This window comes from Culex quinquefasciatus, chromosome 2 (assembly GCF_015732765.1).
Source record: "Culex quinquefasciatus strain JHB chromosome 2, VPISU_Cqui_1.0_pri_paternal, whole genome shotgun sequence".
Lineage (NCBI taxonomy): Eukaryota > Metazoa > Arthropoda > Insecta > Diptera > Culicidae > Culex > Culex quinquefasciatus.
The window spans coordinates 186,143,519-186,166,662 of NC_051862.1; the positions used below are offsets into that span (position 1 = coordinate 186,143,519).

At 42.2% G+C, this 23,144-nt stretch overlaps 2 protein-coding genes across 2 annotated transcripts in view; both read left to right on the forward strand.

The window, feature by feature from the left end:
• The window catches only part of LOC6052101 (histone demethylase UTY), a 129,364-nt gene that overhangs the window by 75,563 nt on the left and 30,657 nt on the right, over positions 1-23,144 (forward strand). The window lies entirely within an intron of this gene.
• Positions 15,427-16,324, forward strand: LOC119768051. Its single transcript, XM_038258388.1, has 2 exons — positions 15,427-15,572; positions 15,649-16,324. Exons 1-2 carry the CDS (start codon positions 15,432-15,434, stop codon positions 16,135-16,137), a joined length of 630 nt encoding a protein of 209 aa, XP_038114316.1. The 5' UTR covers positions 15,427-15,431; the 3' UTR covers positions 16,138-16,324.

Genomic DNA, 23,144 nt, shown 5'->3' on the forward strand with positions numbered 1-23,144 from the left:
AATTGTTCAAAAGTTTGAAATACTATTTAAGCCAAGAATCCTGATTGCTAAAAATCCTTCCCTTAACTCGCGAGCACGAATCGGACGCGACGCAAACCACACCAATCACAACTTGATACTCTCTCTTGCTCTCTCTCACACACACTGATCGGCTAGTCTTGATCAGGCTCAGATTGCGCTTTGTCACTCCAAGATGAATCAAAATCGTTTGCGATCGGTTGTGTTTCAATCATCGATAAAATTGCTTCAAATCAATGTCTTCAACATATTTTTATGATTACACATCAAAAGGGCACATAACCTTTGTAAACAAGAGTCTATCCCTTTCTCTCAAATGACAGGTTTACATAAGGTGTGAGAGGTTTACAAAGGTGTTGTGACCTAATGAAATGGAAGGCACGAAATATCTGTTTACATCATCATAAGAAACTTAAACCATGCAAAATTGAAATTGACGGCTAACTCTGACAGTGAGTGACGAGTGAGTGATTTGGTTTACCGAAAATCAGGACTTTTGATTTTAACTTCGATCACTCACTATTTTTTTCTATGATTTAGTTTTGTATTTCAATATTATTTCCAGAACGTCTTTGCAATTGTAACGTTTGTCGACTTTCAGAAGGTGATATTTTAACAAATGAATTTTATTTTAACTATTATGAGCAATTTTCCACCAAAACCGGAAATGGATTTTATATTTTATTTTTCAATTTGATTTCTCAAAGATTTGTATTGTTAATGCAAGGCTTGAGACAAAAGGTCCGTACAGAAATGGTACGTAAGTGTTCGAAAATCTGTATCTTTTGAAGTAATTTTCTGATTGGTTTGATGTCTCCGGCAAAGTTTGTAGGTATTAATGCGGACTATTTAGACAAAAAGGTAACGTAATCCGGGGTCGCATTGATAGGATTTCAATTTAATTTTTTTTAAATTTTCTTGTCAAGGTTTTTTTTTTTCAAATTGCAGTTTTTTTTAAATAGCCTTAAAAATAGTTGCGACTTTGATAGTCACAGTTTCTCTTGTTAAAATTATATTCAAGGTGTTCAAAAGTTATTTCTACGTTAAATTTACCATCGCTACGTAAAATTTACCATCGCTAAGGTTGCTAATATAGTTTTTAAACAAAAAATAATAATGTTTATATCAAGTTAACTAAGTTTATAAGCTTTTTAACAAAACACATATACAACACAAATTGTTAAAAAGTCACAATTTTGCCCAAAATGCATAAAAACTAACTTTGTTTATAAAATTATTGATTGATATTGCCTTTTAAACTGAACTCGAAGCACGAATCTAAAGATTTCACATTTCATATGTAATTTGTCGTACTAGAAATGCCTATAATTTTGAAGATTTTTTTTAAATTATATTTCGAAAATACATAATATTTATTATTTACAAACTTATTCTAGAAAATCATGCAACTTTGAGAATAATTAAAAAATGATATTCATCAACATTTTCTTAATGATAGTTAATTATCTATTTAGGCTGGTACAAATATTTTTAAAAGTTTTTGTCACCCCCCCCCCCTTCAAAATTGGCCCGAAAAATCAGGGGGCAAAAAAAAAATATTTTTACAATAAACTTCATAATTTCAATGAAAATTCAAGTGCAACCAGCTGAAATCAAATTAAAATACATTCTTCTGCGTTTAAAATCATTTTTAGCATGTTTGGGTTTATTAAAGATCTTAAGATTTTTTGAAAATTTTCGATGCAAAATCTTCTTTTTCGATACAATTTTTGTTTTTGTCAGATCTTAGATTTTTTGAAAACTAATGATTGCAAAACAACTGAACTAGTGTAAAATGCATTTTAAAACACTTTTTCATTTAAATGTGAAGACTATGGCTTGTTATTCAAATTTTTATATTTTTTTTATTTTTTTGCCCCCCCCTCTTGACCTCGGCCAGGGCCGAGGGACAAATTTTTTTTAAATATTTGCATCGGCCTTAAACTTTTCCAAATTTAATGAAAACTTCTTCTTGAGTGAGATGTCAGTATGATTCCATAGCATTCCATACGTATTGCCGCTGAGGTATAATTTTTGAAAAAAAGGTGTTTTTTGGAAAAAAAATTAATCGGTTGATTACAGTTTTGCCTTCCACACTTTACTGAGGAAAGGCTATAAAATCACTCGGAAAATGAACTTCTCAATTAGACCTCCTAGACCCACCTTCATGTATACCTATCGACTCAGAATCAAATTCTGAGCAAATGTGTGTGTGTGTGGTGGGATGTTGATCAAAAAATTGTCACTCGATTATCTCGACATTGGCTGAACCGATTTTGTCCGTTTTGGCCTCATTCGATCCATCTTGGGGTCCCATAAGTCGCTATTAAAAATTATGCAGTTTAGTTATGTACTTCAAAAGTTATGCTAAAAAACGATTTTAACAAAAGTCCGGAAGATTGTAAAAAGGGTGGTTTTTGTTAGAAAACCCGTCATGCTATACATTTTCAGAAAGGTATTTAAAAGACCTTTCCAACGTGTCCATGACATTGAAGATCTGACAAATCTATCAAAAGTTATAAACACTTAAGTGTTATTTATACGCTTTAGGATGCCGGATGTCAGATATGTTGATGAAAACGTTGTCCGGATCTCAACCTATGGTTGGATAGGTATTCAAAAGAGCTTTCCAATGCGTCCAAAACATTGAAAATCTGACAACCCCATCAAAAGTTAAAAGCACTTAAGTGTTATTTACGCACTTTTTGCATTTTTGATAGCACTCTTTAAATGTGAGGAAGGCGCCAACCACCTAAGGGTGGATTAAGTAACGGTTTTAATGTAAATTCAACTTTGCAGACAAAAAGTACTCTACAGAATTTTTGAAAAAGCGCGCCGATTTCAAGATATAGCCGCACAAAGTACAATTTTAACTGAAATAATCCAATAAAAAAGTGGCCATTGTTGTCCGCTCCTAAAAACTTTTTTTTCGAAAAGTTGAAAAAAATTCCAATAAAATTGCTTAAGAGACATTGAAGATTGAAGATGGTTTGCTGAAATACATACAGTAAAAAAAAAAAACCAGAAAATTAAAGTTTTTTTTCATTCTTTTCTAAACAGTCTTTTTTTTTCTAGTACCAATATCTCAGCATCTAATATTCTTATTTTCAATGTGAAAAAATGTGAAATTTTCTGATCTCTTCGATTTTTTTATTTTTTATTTCGGAATCAAGACAAACATTCCAGAACAGTGATCCCTGTAATTTCAAAACGGACAATGTATTGATAGTTATAAGTTCGAAGAAAATTAAGCCCACTTGTATAATACTAATCAAGTTTCTTCCTTTTTTTCTTTACAGGTGAGTTTACGTTTGGAATCATTACATTAAACCATGGTAATTTATTTTATCTTTGTTTATGAAAAATGTTACTAAAATTATTACTAAAACTTTTCAATCGATCAATTATGATGTGAGTTCTGTCTGATACTCTTAAAGCAATATAACGAAAAATACTTTCATAAGCGAACAATTGTTCTGCCCTAATAAATGCTCATACTCATACCCAGGGAATTACATTCCTCAGCATTCCTGAGAGATGAAAAAAAAAAAATCCATACGATCCACAAACAACCGCAGCAAAGTAAACGGGCAAGCAAACCCTGCCCCTAATAAAGTGGCCAGTGTCACACGACGTAACACGACACCATCGCCGAGCTGCGTTGAATAGCAAAACAATTCTTCCTGTTTTTGTATTTCTCCACCGTTTCTTAGCCCCATCATCTCCAACCTTAACCACACCAAATTCTTCATACCGTCACGAGTTGACCATCTAGCTAGCTAGCACTGCATGCAAAGAGCGCCCCAAAGCAGGAAAACCCTCAATTTCACAGTCGAGATGCACTCGGCCGTGTCTACCAGAGAGGGGGGACAAACATTCAGGTGGCGGCTAGTGGGGGAGCTGGGACAGGCGCGTTGACTACGGAGCGACTATGACGCCTAGATTCGGTGAGAGGGCAATGCCCGAAACTCACTCATACTAGCAGGGCAGCCACCGCGGTTGCTACTATTACACATGCACACGTAGAGAAAGAGCTCTGGAGATATCCAAGTCTAGGTTGGTTCCCCCCCATTCCGCGCTTTCAAGAATGGATCCCAGCAGAACCAGCGCAGATAGAAGATATTCCGGGGAACGCTAGCCGGTCGGCCAGCCAGCCAGGGGAAAAGAGAAAATGATGATAATAAAAGAAATAACGTAAACTACAAGACCGCTACGAAATTGGAAATGGTTAAACGAAGCGATGGGTTTTGGGGGGCGAGTCAAGACCGCACCAAACTGGTGGTGAGGGGGGAAGGTGGTTCACAGGGTACTTTGAACTTGCTACAACCGAGCTGAATGATTCGAGGAAGCTGCGTTGCTGAACCCTAGCGATGACCCTCGAGAACGACATTCTTCCACGTACAGCTGAACTGGTTCGCCGTGTAGAACACGGTACGTCGTAGTACGACTTCGGTAGTGAATCTGTGCGTTCTCCGGGGACAATGGTCCGCGACAGTCGGCGGTTGACGATTGAAATTTGCGCCAAACGTGACACGCGACTTGCATTATTAATTCACGCGCTGCCCTAGATGGCTGTCAAGTCCTCCGTGGAGTAATAACCGTAGCCGCGCCACCGCTAATTAGGATTCAGCCCAAGTCGTCGAATAAAACATAAAACGTTGCACTTCTTGGCGGTGGATGTACGTACCGCCCACCCCCCGCATCGGTGTGACGGTGTCTACCGGGATGGGCAATAAATAACGCGAAGAGCCGTTTGCCGACGCCAGCCGGGGCATTGTCCAATATCGGAACGGGTCACGGCGTAATACCGGCGGCGATAATCCCGCGCTTTGCGCGAATGAGGCTACACCGGGTTGAATCCCCTGGTGACAGGCCGGAACGTGGTGTAGCGGTTGTATAGCGAAGGGTTTAATGCTATAATGTGGGGACGGGATTTGAAGATTTGTACGGGTGTAGGACAGGTATTTATTTAGTTATTCCCGATCATAGTTCAATACTAAAGTTGCTGTCAATTTCGTAGAAATTTTCATGTCCCATAAATGTCCGGAAGCACAAGTCATGAAGTGCCCATATTGTCGATGTTTGGTTTGGAAAATGTGCCCATAACGGAACTACTCCGGATTTTAACCACTTCCGTCAAAATTTCATGTCGGTATCAGAAACCGGCAAGTTCCACAAATTTAATGTTCAGTTTGAGGTCCACCTACGGAGGACTTCTTCTAGGTTGGCGTCCAGAACCAAACTTTCAGGCATATAGGCTAGGGGTTTATTCAAGAATTACGTAACAAGCAGTCTCCAAGCTGTCAGTTTGACTAGCTTCAAAAATGATTATGTTCAGTACTTGAGACAACTCAAAGTAATTGCTTCTAAGTCGACGTTCAGGAAGTAAGCTTCCGTTAAATTGGTAAAGGTTTGTTCAAATATTCCGCAACACAAAGTTATGTTATTTGATGGTGTCTTCTTCAAAGACTTCCTCTTGTCAAATATCCAGAAATTTCCGTAACGTCCAAATATTTTACCCCAAACCGCCGTCGTATTGCTCCGCCGTGCTACACATTGAACCTGCGTTGCACAAAAGTGCATAAATTTGGCACGTGCGCTTCGGTTGCGTTTCCAAACGGTACTCCCTGCTCTCGGGGTTCTTTCCAGGCAGTCCATTCACGGAGGGTTATGCAAATCGCAAGAAACCCCGACGTCCACGCAAACATTACAACATGTGTTTTCTGCGCCGCTAATCCCTTCATGAAGAACCCTAATTAAAATTTGTGCAGAGTTTCCCCCCTCTCGTCGGTGAAGTTGTGCTTGACGGGTATTTCGCAAGATTTGCTTTTTGTGCAATCCCATGCTGAGTGCACCACCGTCGGGACGTCGTCGGGAACTGCAGACGATTTAGGAAGTCGTACTCTCGCTATACATGAACCGCTATCGAAACGCAACGATCAGCGTTTCGTTTCCCCGCTAACTGTACTCGAGGGGACTACCGCGATAGTATGTTAATTTGGTTAGCTGGTACACGCTACGAGAGACGTCGTCGACGCGACGTATTAGAAGAGGAAGCGCGGCTTCTTCAAACGATCCCACCGCGCTGTGGCCTACGTGACTTGCGACTTGAGCCATTGCGTCCATGTGAGGTTGCTTACTTTCGCCTGAAGTACCTTCCCAACATCGCTTCTCAGTATGTTGGATACCTTGCGGGAATGGTTCATAGGCGCGCGCGTTGAGGTCAACGAATTTCCAGGAGTCTTCTTTGGTCGGCTTCTCCATCCGCGCGATACGCTCGAGTAACGAGTAGTAGTAAAAGAGTGTACTGAACGCTGGAGCGATCGCGTGGTGGAGCACGAGTTCTAGTTTGGAGTATTTTTGGTTGACCTATCCAGCTGCGGTCGTCAATCATCCATCGTTCTTCCTTCTTCTCCGCACGCCGATTAGCAGATGATTTATCACGTGTGTGATGTTGACTCTAGTGGATGATCCTCACCAATACAGCGGGCGACCTCCGTTCTATTCAGCTCGCGAGCTCTGGTATGTGTGCGCGAGTAGTTGATACGTGATCGCACAAATCCCACATCCGGTCATTTACGACCGATGCGCGCGCGCAGCAGTGTAGGTTTGGTATTAACCCACATTATAGATGCGATTACGTACGCGGCTTGGATTTTACGTAATACCCGATAGAACGTGTCCGACATGCGATACACACCACCTTGTGAGCGCGGATCCTCCAGGCGCGTCGACGATGACATAAATTACGGACTTCCTGTGAGAACGTCACAGTCCGTCCAGTCACCGACCGCCTTCCGAGAATCGCTGTACCATTTCTAGGAACGTTGTTGGACTCCGAGTTAGCTGGGATGCACGCAAGGAAGCAATGACTCAGGGCAACCATGCGCTTAGACAACATCTGTGCCACTTTTGCGCGGCCACCGGATGACGACACTTGGCGGTGTGGGGGCGTCTGCTGTAGCAAAGTCTCGTGAGTTTCGGGAATCACCACCATATGGAAGTCATTACTACCACCGACGAAGCGCGTGCACTGTGTTTGTTTTGGGTTATGAATATACATTCTAGTGGCGGGTGTTTTTGTGGGTCTGATCTTAATGAGGTCGCCGGCTTCCGGTGTTCTAATCTTGCGTAACGGGAATGGCAAAGGTATGCCTAATTAGCGCTTATTAGCATGTCGTTGACTGCTACCCAAAACCTTTAAAAGTGCAGATCGTTAGGTAACCCAGCTGCATACAAGTACACCAACGAAATCTGTTGATATCCAAACCATTGTTGGGTTCGAGGTTTACAGCACTCTACGTCGTAGTAGAATCACCAACAAAAGAGAGTTCACGTACAGAGAAGAAACAGGTCCAGGAATAGCTGGTGCCAACCACAACAAAAACACCAGAGATCCGGTTTTGCTCGCCGGACTGGTCTGGTGCATCGTACATCCACCAAAGTGGTGCAGATTGGGATTCGCGAAGATGATCAGCCCAGCGAGAGGGAAGGCACGTAATCACCACAACAAACAACTCTTGCAGCAGACGACCAAGATAGATCGCCTCGTCCTCAACCCTGCAAAAAGAAGTCCAGAAGACCGCGGACTGCGCACTAAATCACGTTCTGCGAAGGCTGCAAGTCCGGCGCACGTGAGGTGAAGTGCGCAGAAAACAGGTCTTGGCGAGGAATCCCTCGGTGGAACCAGTGCAATGATCTTTGTGCTCTGCAACAAAGTGCGCACACAACCTTTCAGGAATAGCTCGATGTTGGTCGTGGGTTTGCCGATTTGAGGTAATCCTGCTCGAATTAAGTAATTTGTCATGAACTCTGCAGCCATGACCTATTCGACACCCCCGTGGGTGTTAGTATTTTTAACCAAACAGAATCAGTTTACGAGTTGCGAGGGCAAATACCACCCAGTACAATCATCGCTGAGGAATGCACGGCGTCACGTACGGCTGCATAATCAACCTAAAACTAAAAAAGCAAACCACAACCCACAACAACAACAGCACAGAAAGGAGAGGGATCAACTCGGTAGGTGAAACTAATTTGCTGCTCTTTAAATTGCGCTCGCGCACGGTGAAAATAGATCCGAACGACAGTTCGACTCTTCAAGGTTACCGTAGCCCCACCGTGACATGACCGGTGTAGAAGGCGAAAACACACGCCAAATTTCGCGAAAATAAACGCGAAAAATGTCGGCGTGGGAATGACGGTGGTGGCGTTGACGATGATGATTTGCGCGAATTTCGCTGAGCTGCGATTGTGTGTGTTCGCGAAGCGTGTTTTTGTTTTTATTTTTGGGTTTTTGTATTGGTCCAACTGTTTGCATTTTTGTGGCATGGTTTGCGTGTATGATTCGAGTTTACAGAAATATATTCGAGGTCAGTTACCCGACAGTGACGGTTTGTTACAGATCGATTGGAATTGTTTGATTTTTTTAAAACAATTCATGCACAACTCTCTGATACCATACAAACACCGCTATGTATCTTATAAAAAAACCGAGAGTTGTTTCTTTAAAATGTTAGATCTAACACGGAGTAAAATTGATTCCCAAAATCTTGAACAAGTGTTCACGAAATTCGGAAGCGTTCAAATTTCAAATTGTTTTAGAAAAGGTACCATGCAATTTGTTCGCTTTGTTTGCGGTTCCAAATTTCATGAAGACTTCACAGAAAAAAAAATCGTGGTAATATTACATCTGGGAAGCGGTACATCTTTTATGTCAGAAAAAAGGTGTAATTTTACCACTTTTCTGGTGTAATGTAACTTTTTCAGTCTTCGATCTGTCAAAAATTTATCGCGGTAAATAGGGGAACTATACTATGCCTATTTCTATTATCGGCCTATCAGCACTTTGATCAAGAATTACAGCTTAAATAAAGTGTTTTTGACTGTTCCAAAGTAATAAATAGCTCAACTTAAAGTGAGCAAGCAACTCTTCATTGTTGATACATCTGAAAATGTTGGTTTAATAGTGGAAACGGCAAAAGTGATGAGAATTGGTCGAACGGCTTAGTGTGATTAAAATGGGTATATTTCCACTATATTCCTACCACAGTTTTTTTTGTGATCAATGTGGTAGGTTGAAGATTGGTGTGTTGAAAATTGGTCAACAGGTTCGATGACTCCTGCTCAACCGACGCTAGCTCTGATTCATTAATTACTAGAAAGATTAGTCGAAGTTATTTGCAATTCTTTCACTCTAAACCATGCTCAGTATTGATCCTCCAACCAATCTCCAACATCAGCTGATGGTCGCGTCACATCCGCGCAAACAGGACCACGCGTCGACCTTACGCACAATCCCCGCGCGCAACCTTGAACCGGCCAAGTTACAAAGCTGTAAGCAAAGCAGATACCCGCAAAAACAACCGTCGCACCTCCCGGACAGTCCCGGGCCGCATCCGTTGTACAACACTAATTTACGCACTCACCACTTGAACCAATACCACCAGCAGAAAAACTCGTCACGCACCTCCAAAGAGCGAGCGAGCTCTGTCCACGCCCCTCTTGGTCGTGGCCAGTCCTCGGGACGAGCAGTGGGTCACGGCGTGAAACGCCGTCGCGGTGGACCGTGAAGGAGTTCAATCAACTCTTGAACCACTACTACGAAAGCGCGAGACGACCATTTCTTACAAACCTCAAAAAAGAAATGAAAACAAAAAAAAAACAGGTCTCGGTCTTGGAGTCGCCGCGGCGAAAGGTAACAACATTTTTGGCAAAGTCGTGACGCACCGCTGCTGGGGCCACTCCTCGTCCGGTGGGACACCCCCCCGCGAGGACCGCGGGGTCCGGTTTTTCGGGTGACGATGACATGTTGTTTACCTGCTGTTTGCCGTTTATTTTTTTTGCACGATTTGTTCGCCTATGATGATGGTCTTCCACCGAAAATTGCCAACGGAATGTCGGTTGGATTCAGGTAGATTCCATCTATCATGGAGGGGGCACCAACTAGAAGAGTATTGTTAAAGGTGAAACCGGTTTTAAAAGTTCGCGCGAAATGTTGAAAAACCGTTGATTCTGGAAGACGCAGGAACGTTCGTTGATCTTTGCGCGGCTCGGTTTGGAGTGACTAATAGTGGGATCATCTCTTGGGGGGGGGGGATGCTTTGGGTGACGAATGTGGGCGCAGCTAGTTCACGCTTCTCGAAAGTGATTAACCTCGTCAGTTTGTCAGATTTGACACTATGTCGTCGACTGGTGAGAGAGATTAAAAAGCGAAAGTGAAACTGTAAACAAAGCTATTACTCTTTACTCGGTAATGAGAGCTGTTACTTTGAATGAGATTCTTGGAATCGATGGAAATACCTTTGTCGCCTCTGTAAACGGTAATTGAGGTTTATTTTGGTACGCCGTAGACATGGCGGTTATAGATTCGAGGAACTCGTGGGGTTTCTAAAGACTCGATTTCTGTGCCAATTAATAAAATTGTAAAGATCAGGTAAAAATGGTATTCACTTACTTCAGTAATTTAGTCGAACAATATCTTAAATCAACTTTGAAGGGACAGCAGCTGCTCAATCTGTCATAAAACTCTCATTGTTCGTATGCTGTGGCTGGCTAACCGCAAGCTGCTTCCTGAATCCGTCCAGTAGCTACGTGAACTGCACACTAAACGACGACTAGTTTCTCCCGGATCCAGCTTGGACCAAACCAAGAGTTACACAGTATAATTTTCAAAATTAAACCGCAAAGCCGCCACCACAGTAAACGCATGATTGTCAAGCTTCCGCCCGTTTAAAAACTCCACCAGCTAGAACCAAAAACCGCAAAGTAATAAATTACTGCGAAACTTTGTCGTAAATTATAAGTTTTGAGCGGGTAGCGCTCGCCCCGTTTAAATGTGCAACTTTGGCAATACTTTTCAGCCCAAAGTAACGAACTATTCCAGGTGAAGGATCTCCCCCTTTTCATATATATATATATATAGAGTTGCGCGGAGAAGAACGAGAATCCTTCCGTCCCGTTGTTGTTCAATACGTTCGCAGACGTTCGTTGGTAAATATTTAATGTTCCGCGACAGGGCCCCGGAAGGGTTTCGGATTTCGGTTTTAAATTTTAAATAGATTTCCACAGCAGGGACGCACATACACACGTGCAGACTTCCAATAGCTCCTGCGGTGCGTTGTCGCTGCAAGGACACGGAATTTCGCCCGGAAAGGGACGTTTTTTGCCTTCGTCTAGAAGAGCCTCTCAACGGATGCGTCAGCAACAGTTGGAAGTCGTTGAGATTTATTGTTGGCACAGGCTGCCGCCCCAAGCGTGCGTGCGTGAGTCTGTGTCCTCGAAGAAAGGATTCGGCAGTTTCCTTGAAAATCCCACTCCCAAATGGGATTAAAACTGTCTGCGACTTTGTAGCAGACGGCGGCAGCCAAAGCACGCCAGCGGTTGTTGGGTAAACTTTTCCAAGAATTCCTCCACCATCTATAAAAAAGTGCTTAATTGGCGCTGTCCTCCTTTTGGCAGCGAGCAACCTTGCAGGCGAATGCACCCCGAGTGCAGCGAAAAACAGTGGTGTGGCAAAAAAACTTCTCGGGTCTACGTGAGGAGTCAAGAACGTCAAATTGGTGCAGACGGCAGCAGGGTCGCGCCGTTCTCGTATACAACATTAATTTGCGGACGTTAAAGTTTTCCGATGCAGCAGCAGTAGTCTGGCGTAGAAGGCCCTCCTAGCATGCGGAAATGGTGTGGTGAGGACCTTTATCCAGGGAAAATTGCTGATGTTGGTGGGTGGGTGGTTGAAAATGAGGCCGCATAAATCTTTTATAAAATGCATAATGTTGGTGCGAAGGATGGTCGATTCTTCCGGGGTGGGAATTATCGGGCTACGGATCTCAACCCACTTGCGATGCGGTTCTATGATAGGGTTAAAAGTTGGTAATGATAATGGTACGTTATGAATACCAGACAGAGCATGCAGCTGAATCCCTTGTGGCAGTACATAAGTGGTTTATATAATATAAACTTTGATGTGGATATTGATTTTTTTTAAATTCATTCAGGCTTATAACTTCAATTCACTTGGTCGTGGACAATTGTCTCACCGAGATAGGTGGTATTTAAAATCTGGTTTAAAGATTTGAAATTGTTGTCTACTCGTTAAATTCACCTGAATTCCATTCTAAAATTATAATTTTATCGAAATATAACCATTGGCCTTATAAAATTATCTAATTCCAGTAATATTGAAAAAGGCTGCGATGAATGTGATTTAAAGTCTTTGGTTCAATATTGTTTTTTTTTTCAAGTTTCTTGAAGCTTTCCATGGATTTTGTTTTTAACATTTTTGAAACTTCCTATCAATATTTTTTGGGTATTTTTGTTTTTTTTTGTAAGAAGCAATTTTAGAATGATTTTCTCAATGTTTACGAAGGGGTAACCATTAACCACGTGGACCATTTAAGTTAAATGTTTGACCAGTTGTCCACAAAGGAGAAAGGGTTCTGATTCTTTTTAAGTGTCTACGTTGTATGTGGTTGGCTTTAAAATAAGCTATTAAATACATTTTCCTTAAAACTTTGCATTATTCTTAAATTTGTGTAATTCTTCGATAATTCAGCCCATCTCAATACTAAGGTACGTGGAGAAAAAAGAGTTCCCAAAATCGTGAACCACGAACAAAGTGTTCAAATACCATGGTACGTTTTTGGAAATCGTACCATGGGATTTGAACACTTTGTTCGTGGTTCCCATTTTCATGAACGCTTGTTCACGATTTTGGGAACACTTTTTTTCTCCGTGTATGGGTAAAGCTACCACCTGTACGGATTTTTTCCTTACCGTATGGATTTTCAACCCTCTTAGCGGATTTTTACCAGCTCGGAATTTTTGTACAGATTTTTTCATGATACGGATTTGTATGGAATCTTTAATTTTTTTAAAATTGATTTGGCCAAAGCTTGTGCTAATTCATTTTTATTTAACGGTTAGTTTGCTTTTAAAGGGGTAATTTGGATAGTTTTCGGGATTTTCTGCGGTTCAAAGTTGATTATCATTTTTTTTCAAATTCCTTGAAAAACATATTTATCAAAAAAAAAAAAAATCCAAAGGCCTGCTAAAGCTTGTGAAAAACTGTGAACATTTGAACTAACAAATCTAGAGTTTATTTTTTAAAGGTCCTAAAATCTATTTTGTTTCACATGTTTATATGACGTTTTCAATTCAAAGTAAGAAATGTTTTCGTGAAAATACTAAGAACGATATTATTCGTAAAAGCATACTTGCATGTTTAATAAAAAAAATGAATGGAAGCACATTAAGATTTGATTAAGCCAATCACACCAAATATTTTAAAACGTGTAAGTCATAAGCACTTTGATAGCAAAGTGCAATTAGTAAGCTGCATAAACGACACAGTTTTACATAGTTAATTCTCAAATTCCAATTTTATCTAAGTAATTCCTGGACAGATTTTGTTATGTCATGGTGTCATTTCGGTAAATTGTACACTGAAAAAAAAAAAAAAAAAGTACCAAATTCCTAAATTCTAGGAATTTTGGCTCCTTTCCTTATTAAGTAATCCAAAAAAAAACCCGATTACTAAATAAGGAAAAGAGGAAAAATTCCTAGAATAAAGGAATTTGGTACTATTTTTTTATTTCAGTGTACAGTTTTTTGCTCAGCAAGAGATAGTAGCCTTAGCTTTGAGATTTTCTATGTTTATAAGATCTTTTCAAATAAACTCTGAGTTTCATTTTAGAATATTTAATAGATATTTGTTATCATGAAATAAAAGCAGCAGGGGTAATATACCCATTTTCGTCAAACTAAACTTTTAGAACTATTCTCGTCACATTTGCTGTTTGCCGCTATTCTAACTTTGTTTTTGAATGGTTCTAGGCGCCATCGATTTTCTATGTCGATAGGATCTTTTGAAAATGTTAGCGAGATCAATCCTTTTTGCAACTACCACATTCTTTTTTGCGCGTAATTTTTGAAGAATTCCACCTAAAATAATAAATTTTGAATAGGGAGTTTTGGAACTAAAAACCGGAGCAAATAGACCAAATCCGGCATAAAACTGTTCAGCAAATTCCGAGATATTTGAGTGACAGTTTTTGTTATACCCTCATCCCTACACGAAAATATTTGTTAAGAATTGGGCTCTGAGTCAATTGGTACACTTGAAAGTAGGTCTGTGGTGAGTAGTTAAATGTATTTCAGAAGTTCATTGATTGATTAGCCTTGCCCTAGTGAGGAAAGCAGCAATTTTTAACCAAATTTGTGTATATTTAATTTTATTATCAAAAAATTACACTTTACAATGCGTAATAATAAGTACTACAAATAAAGATAAAATGAATTATAAATCAGTTTGTTGATATTAAACAAGAAACTTTGAAACAAAAAGTAACATTTTCCAACTCATAAAAAAATCATTTGTTTAAAAATCCATGTTGACAAATCTCCCGGCATATCTTCCGCAGTATTGTACCATTAATTGCTGTGACAACTCCAACAAACAAACAAGCCAAAACTGTTCCGCACTGTCAGCCGTTTTGCGAAGAAATTCAGAGCAAGCAAACCCAATCAAACCGTTCTCCGCTTGGCGGGTTCATTCCGCTTCGAATTCCGCTTCGAAAATTGCTTCGAAATTTTCTAAACGGAATCCCAGGTTGGACTCCGCTTAGATTCCGTTTGAGCCAATTTAGCACATTAGCGACACCTACTGGTGTACGGCAGAACCTCGATGACATTTCGCCGCGTTTCGCCGAAGCGGTTTTCTAGTTGATTTTTTCAATCAAACGTCAAAGTGTTAGGAAAAAACCAAAAAGCAAAACTTGTTCGGTCCTGTTCATTCGCGCCATGTTTTTTTCGGGAAAAAAAACTTATACTGTGGAAATAATCTAACTGGTGAGTTACGCTACATTTCTAAGGATTCGGACCATTCACTCAATAACTCCTCTTTCAGATTCCTGGCCGCTCTACACTGGCTCGACGGAACCGGCTTCTTTTATGCCTGTTCCAGCAGTATCTTCTCCATCCGGTCCAGCTTGTCGAGCTTGTCTGGCTTGGTCAGTTTCGCGTTCCGGCTAAGCTTAGCCTTGATCTGGTCCATGGACATTTTGCTAATGCTGGGACAGGCCACCAGAGCTGAAACCTGTGCAACCTTCGTCGGGGTTCTCATTCTGCGGTCCACATTCCCGGCGCTGTTGGCGGCACCGAACTCTGCCTTGGTCGACGCCAGTGGCTGGGACGCTTTGGCCGAGATGGCCAATTTAGCCTTGGCCGGACTGGCCTGGAGGCGCTTCTTCGGCGGAAGCACGCGTGCACGATGTTTTTCACAGCACATGTAAGTTTATTACAATTTTTTATTTATAATCAAAACCAACTTTGAAATATTTTTAATACAGGTGGACAATCGCAGGGTGTTCCTCGATTTGAACGTTGGCCAACTTTGAATTAAACGGCCGATCTCGATGCGCCCGCTGGAGGGTTGTGGCCACTGGAACCAGCCAGCTGCGGAATGTGAAGGCCTAAGATCGGACCTGTCCTGTGTGCTGATGGTGACACGATGCTGTCGGTCTAGCTGGTGGGCCTGGAGATCGTACTTTCGACGGGTGAGTTCGAGTGGGATGTTGGAAGTCGACAACAGCATGTTCTAACGATCGTCGTTCTTTGTTTATCTCTTTGCAGACAAATTCACCGCTTCAACAACACCCAGCGAGGGCACCTCTAGTGGCTAAGAAAATTTCACCCGAAGACTTTCCAAACAACAAAACAGCATCAGCAGTTGCTGTCTTTCAAAAGTTGCTGCTTGTCCTTCTATTTTGCCCAATCGTGGATTATTGGTCGCGGCGTAATTGTAACTGCTCGTGCCGCCTCCGAAGAGTGCGCGTCGTGTCTAAGTTTCCGAACCCGATGGACGACAAGCTGGTGGTGCTCGTACCAAACGCACCTGACGGTGTCGGCGCCAGCAGTAACGTGGCTTACCCGTTCGTTCGAAAACATGACCCAGGCGCGCATGGTACAAAGTTGTCAGGATTGCGGTTGAGAACATCCCGGGGGAGGCGACGAGCAAGATCTACTTGCTGCAGCAGTGGACACCGATTCGACATAACTCGACCAGCACCATGTCAGCGATCCTGCTACCGACGATCGTGGAATGCCTGCCAAGCTCCCTAACCTCGGTGCGACGACGACGAGTCTCACCTGGACCAAGCGGACCAAGTCGACGAATTCGTCCGATACGATCGACGGCGGTCAAGAAGAAGACGATGGAATCATCCCGGCAGAACAGTCGAATCGTCCGATGCGACTCTCCAAGTCGCGGATGTCCAGCAGCAGAACGAATTTCACATCATCTCACTCACTAAAGCCTATGTAATTTTGCGAAAAAGATTAATAAAATGGGAATTTGGGGCTGGGACTCGTGTTTTTATTAATAATTCAAAACTTTGACTTAAGAACGATAGAATTAATAAAAATAATCTCAAAGTATAAACAAAATTCCAATCTGTTTTTTCTCTGGTTGAATTTCAGTTCAACCAAAACAAAAAAGAAAATCACTATACTAAAAAACAAGAAGAAGAAGCAGCTGTCAAAACTAACCCGTCCATTCCGTTTCGATTCCGTTTGAATTCCGCTTAAACCGATTTGCGGCGAAAACTCAAACGGAACCGGTTGTTGCGTTTGAAACGGAATGCGGTTTAGAATCTAAAACGAACACTGTTTAGAATTCGAATCGAACTTTTTTCGCTCAAGCGGAATTCTAAACGGAATTCAAACGGAACGCGCTGAGTGGGAAGCAGAGAAGCAAAAACAAAAACAACGTCGTCAAACACTGAAGGAAGTCAATCAACGACGAAAACTGGGCCACCACCACCACTGTCGGTGGTGGTGGTATTTGCATGCAAAATAATAACACTTGAGGGTAGGGAGCGGAGAAGTCTCTAACCGATCCCCTGGCCAGCAGCTTTCTTTTGACGACCGATGTATCTCTGCACTCGCTGATGACTTTAAACGAGATGATGCCAGAAGAGTGTTTCTTTTGTTCGGCCCTAAGATTGCACTTTGCTAATCCTCACCCCTCGTCGTTTCATTCAATGGGCTCGGGTATGCAACTTGCTATGTGCGAAAGTAGGCCAAACGAACTGCATTCATTCGTGCTTCAAGCGAAGCGACCGGATTTCCGCGAGGGTGTCTCATCATCTTCTTGAAGAGATATTATGAGCGGTTCTCGTTGATGGCTTTAAAGGTATGCTGGAAAAAGGTCGAGCCTTTCTGAATTCGAGCAATGACGAATGAAACTCAATCGCTGCTGAAAATAAAAGTTACGGTGCCAACAATGCACGAAACTTCGAGAGGGGGAAATTGGTGAGAGTTCGGCTCTCGGCCGAAGGCCGCGGGGGCAATAGAAAACTATTTTTATCAGAAACTTTCAGACATAAATTTTTCGCACTCTCATTCTCTTCGTACAATAACGAGGAGGAAACCCCTCTCCGTTGACGTACCTTTTCTCTATATGAACAGCAACAACAAAAAACGGTACGAAAGGGTCCGCACAAGACCAACACATAGTCACGTGCGGCACTACCACAACCAACTTCTATGCTGATACATACATCGGTGCTACCGCTATGTGTGAGTAACAAGCGGTGAACGTGCCCCGCATCGGCGAACGAACCCCGTTTCGTTCAACTTACAGCCTGAATGAGTGTGGGTAATCGTTCAAGTGGATTCCGAGAATCACAACCACCACCACCACATTGTCGTATGGCCCCGTCGAAGCCATTGAGATGTTCCGTGGATGCACGTAGCCCAGCTTTCCTCCTATACCTACACGCTCGTACACTCCCTCTCCGCTGCGGTTCCGATTTTCACGTGTTGTGTCTCATGTTGTTTTTGTTGAGTTCAGCAGCTGCCTGGGCGCTAGTGTGAGTGCGGCAGTACATACAAGTACGACAAAGTTATGCTGCTGCGAGGGTGATGGGAGTTGGGATGGAATGAGGGGGTGTCTGTGTGTTTGGAAACTGACCGAAAAAAGCACCAGATATGTTGTGAGGAACTACTTTAGAGCAGGAGACAGGGGAAGCTATAAAAGCAAATGATTTATCAACCAAAAGTGTGTGTGTCCGAGGAGAGAGTGGCGGATGTCCGGAAGTGTGAGCCCAGTGAAAAATGTGGAGGGATTTTGAGAATTTTAACAGGATAACCAGTGGGGATCGGTAACACTAACAAAAATCCTAATCTCTTGATATTTAGTGGAGATGCTGTTAATTGAATGATCTCCAGTCGTATTACCGAATGCACAACATTGTTATGTCCACTGATGCTCTTTCATAACCCCAATATCGGGACTTCGGGACAGTTTAGAGTTCGTCTAGGTTATCTTCAATGCCCAATGTATTCCGTGAGGTTTCTTGAGTACCAAAGAATCTATACCGATCACTATTTTCACAACGACAAGGACTGTTCCTGATCTAAAATAAAAAACGGTTTATCAACAATGCCCCAATTTACTCTGTGTACTGTAGACCACAACTTCTGAAGCTCAAATGGTCATAAATTCTCACTTAAATGATGACAAAGCACGGTCGATCTTCCATAACACCAATATCCAGATATAAGGTCAGTTTGGAGAACGTTCGGAATTTACTTCGTCCACGAATGCTTCCAATCACTTGACCCCGATTAACCTTCGGTGCTCGTAAACCGGCACGACACGGTCAAGTTCATCAGCTCCCATAACGCTGCACCTAACCTCCGACAGGAGGACCACAGATAAGACCCAAATCACCTTCGGTCTAATCTTGACGCACACATCTTGGTCGCTTCAACGCCACCTGCTATGCCCTGTCTGTCTGCTCCGTCCTTAAAACACACCCCTAAGTCGCTCTCCGTCTTATCGATATAATTACACGCATACGACCACGTAATCTCCACTCCAACCGAGCCTTAAAGATTACCTCCTCAAATGCCTGAGGTATAGCTAATAGAGCAAACGTGCGCGTTTGCGCTGAACGTCAACGCAGCTGCTGCTGCTCCCGAACATCTGCGCGACCAGTTCTTCCAACTAGCTGGAAGAAGAAGCGACGAAGAATACCTACTAGTCAACGCTCTCTATCTAGATGTGGGGAGTACTTTAAAGTAATCTCCGTTCGATAACGTGCCAACGTGACATCGCGTCTTTGAAACCCAGCCCACTTGAAGGTCTCCGGTTCTCGGCGCGTGTATCCCACGCATGAGTGTTCTAACTCGGCGCGTAGGACGGAGTGCTACTACAACCGCGATACCTACGCATACATCTTAGCTATTCAAGGTAGCGCTGAGGTGGACGCACACGTGGGAAGGTGCGTAGAATTTCAGCTGGAATGGTACGGGTTGTTCGCCGGCTGTTTTGACACTTGGGTTCGTAAATAAATAAAAAATACGTCCAACTTCCTCTGCGGGGACAAAGCGAAACCTGAGGCTACGTGTGTACCCAACAAGTGAGGAGAAGGCCCTTCATTAACTTCTTTTTCCTTCGTTTCCCTCCACGGTTGGAGTTCATTTCTTTTGTAGATCTTTGCCTCCCGAGGTTCAAGGTTTCCCGGCACGCCCTTCGTCCGTTCCGAGTTACGGAAATTTAACTTTATAAAGAGCGTTTTGTTCGAGGCAAATTGAAATTCTCGCTTCCGCTGTAAAACCGGAATCCGGTTATGTAAGCGGTTGAATTGGATACGCGCTTCAATCGCGGGGATTACGCGCGCCGGTTGACAACCGGCAAGCGTGAGATACATCCCGGGATCATATGTTACTATTGATTTCCGTTGACGTTGAAAGCGCATCCGGAGGGAGGGTGGCGGCAGTGAACGCCCGAAAGAAAAAAAAAACTTGATTCACACGTGTTGGACTAGTAGCTTTGCCACCCAGAAATAGAGGAAATTCGGAGGGATTAGCACCAACAGAGGAGGGGTCATTCAACCTGGCAGTTGGCGCGAGGGTGCCGAAGCGTGACAGAAGCCCAGAGGGCATGGGAACAGGGATTTGAGGGATCGTGGCGAATTGACACAGCTGTGTTTAATTGGTGGGGGAAATTGCGCAGCACGTCTCAAAGGGATCATCGGGTTTTTGGAAAGTGTGGGAACATGGTTGAGTCATGGTCGGTAATGGATTGATTGAGGAATCCTTCAAATATGAAAAGTATGAGACATTTGATATGCTGCTGCAATTCTTTCTTTCAACTCCCATGTGTACAGTAGGAGCTATTATGTCGTACAAAGAAACTCTTATATCATGGACACTTTCTCACGGTAGTAAAAACTTCATAAAGCCACCTGAACAATACGTTGCACTCTCTCTCTTCGCAAACAACTGTTGACACCGTTTTACGGCACCACTTCTCGTATGAAATATATTCTTTATCTATTCCGGGCACTCCCAACAAGTTCCCCGTAAGTCCACCTTATCGTTACCTCGTCATCTACACTGCGGAGACCTCCGCAAGGTATTACCACAAACATCACGCTACAGCGGTGAAACTGTGTCAAGTGATGGGTGTGTTCCTCCATAACTTGAACCAGTTGAAGTACTCTCTACAAAGAGTTGTGTAGCCACCTTTCACTTGGTACCAATCCAGCCAATTACTGCGACAGTACAGGGAGGACACCATAATTTAAAGTACGTCCGTCGCGCGGCGAACAGTTCCGGCCTGCGGTCAGTCCGGAACCCGTTGCGTCAATAATTCATTTATCGATTCCCGTGCGCGGACAATGGCGCGCGTATGTGCGACGAAGCGTACCGAACCGCCACTCCCGGGCCTTCCACCGCGCTATGTACTCTGGATAAAGAGGGCGACTGGTTGACTGCGAACCGCCGCCATCATCACGACATCCGCGGAAATGCGAGCTGCACACGTGTGATGTGTGTATGGTACGTGGACGTCGAAGAGTGCATGTTGAATTTTTGACACAGTAAAAACATAGATCGTAGTTTCGATGTAATCCTGATATGCACGAAGTTTGGTATACAATTACAATGTAAACAAAATTGATCTGAAATCTGTCACTAGATTCCCTTATAAACTCTTGCTTAACCTGCTGAACTCAAAACTCAAGGTGAGCTTCCGGGATTTAACGTAATTCTTGTTGATCTATTAGTTTTTGGATTCCGTCGATGCAACAGGAACAAAAAACTTCTTTTCTAACAGTGCATCAGCTTCACTTCCCCTTCTTCCCAAATCCCCATGTTCGGATGCATTGACCATAAATAAACAACATCGACGGATTGACGGTACGCACGGAAAGTGAATCTGCGTCGAGTTGTGTGGATGTAAACACGGTATCTGACCAAGGGTCATTCGCTCCCGTTTTCCAGGCTTGTGATGATGCTGGTGTTGATGGCGTTGGCCTCGTCTCGTCTGAGCTTCCCCATCCCATTTGTCATTAAATTATGCAACGTCCACAATGCAGGACGGATGCGGGTCGGCGGCGAACCCTCTGGACATCACGTCCAGAGGGGTGAGAAATGCTGCGTTTAATTGCATGGTCGCGCACGTGTGTGAGGTCTCTCTCCGCGTGAACCATAAGGTTGCAACACGCATCACGTGCATCGCCGCCGATTTGAAATGCAAAGTAGTAGCGGGGCAAAAAAAAACTGCAAAACTTATAAATTCCCCCCTTTTTACAACTTCCGAAACGTCACACGGATGGCGGCGGAAATTCAATTATGGCTACCCGACGAAACACCAGCAATTAATTAAATGTGCGCGTAAATTTGTACCGTTTAGAGCGAGCGGACTCTGGTTGGAGGCTTGCTGTAACTGCAGGAAGGATTCCAGATATACTGCAGGTGTCGTGAGCCTACTTGAGAGGGTAATAAAATAATAAATAAGCTTGCGCCTTAATAACCCCTGTTGGTGCAGTTTGCTAGCGAGTTTTGGACCTTCGAAGGGGCGGTGGGCAAAATGGGGGTTTCGTGATGGATCCAATTTGGGCACTGACCAGCAGAAATTTACACATTTTATGGGCGGGAAAACTATTACAATGTGAAATTGGATTGCATGTGAGGTTTGGTGTGTGCTAATATCAACTTCCGGTCGTTTTGTTTACAAATCATGGGAAAGGGGATGGGTTGAATAAACAGCAAAGTACAATTGTTAACATTTTTATTATTGATTTGTTTTATTCTCAAAAAACAAAAAAAGAAATGGAAAACGATTTCTTATGTTTTTTTTTTAAATTAGCTGAAATTTTATGAAAGGCTTTCATATTTAAATAAATTGAATTACAGTATATTTTGAAGCAAAAAGTATCATCGGTGTCAACACTTGAATGAAAAAAGTGTTTTAAAATGCATCACACCTGTCCAGTTGTTTTGCAATCATTGATTTCCAAAATTTCTAAATACTGACGAAAATTTTATTTATGCGAGAAAAAATTTTTTTTGCGGTGCTGTACATTGTAATTTACTAAAAGCTCCAAATATTTTTAAACGAGTCCCAAACATGTTGAATATGAATATCAATGCAGAAAAAGGCATTTAAGATTGTTCTTAGTTGATTAGACTTCTATTTCCATTGAAATTTTGATATTTTTATGAAAAAATATTTTTTGTGTGTGTGTGGAGGGTTCGACATAAACTTTGAAAAATATTTGCAACGGTCTTATTGATTTCTGTTTTGAAAGAATTACGAGACCAAAAATATCAAATTATTTTGGGTGATGCCAAAACCGGGATGACACTTTATTTTATCACCATTATTCAACTTCTCATCAACTTTAACTATTTTTACAGTGTTATATAGAAACTTAAATATATTTCACAAATTAGAATTGTGATGGTAAAACATAATTTATAAAGATTTTTTTTTTTATTTTTGCAAAATAAGCAGAAAGTTTAGTAGGTTCTTGATCCGATCCTAATTTCGTTTAGTTGGCCGAATGTCACTTTTTAAACAATTAATTTTGCAATACTCTTGATGGAAACTTTCCAGATCACTTCTTATTAAGCTAAACATTTCGAATAAAAACGATTTTAGAAGCTGTAATCGAGTATCAAAGGTCTTTTTTTTAAAGTTATATTACAGAGATTTAACACTGATGTGCATTCGTCTCTGGGGTGTGAACTTTTAAAAAATAAGTAGTTATTCAAAACTATTTTATGTTCCTCTCTAATTATTTTTACTTTGATTTTTTTTCGGTAGTACGAAC

Coding starts and splice junctions, on each gene's coding strand:
- LOC119768051 (XM_038258388.1), top strand. CDS start 15,432: ATGCGCCCGCTGGAGGGTTGTGGCCACTGGAACCAGCCAGCTGCGGAA. Junction 15,573..15,648: donor GGAGATCGTACTTTCGACGG/GTGAGTTCGAGT, acceptor ATCTCTTTGCAG/ACAAATTCACCGCTTCAACA.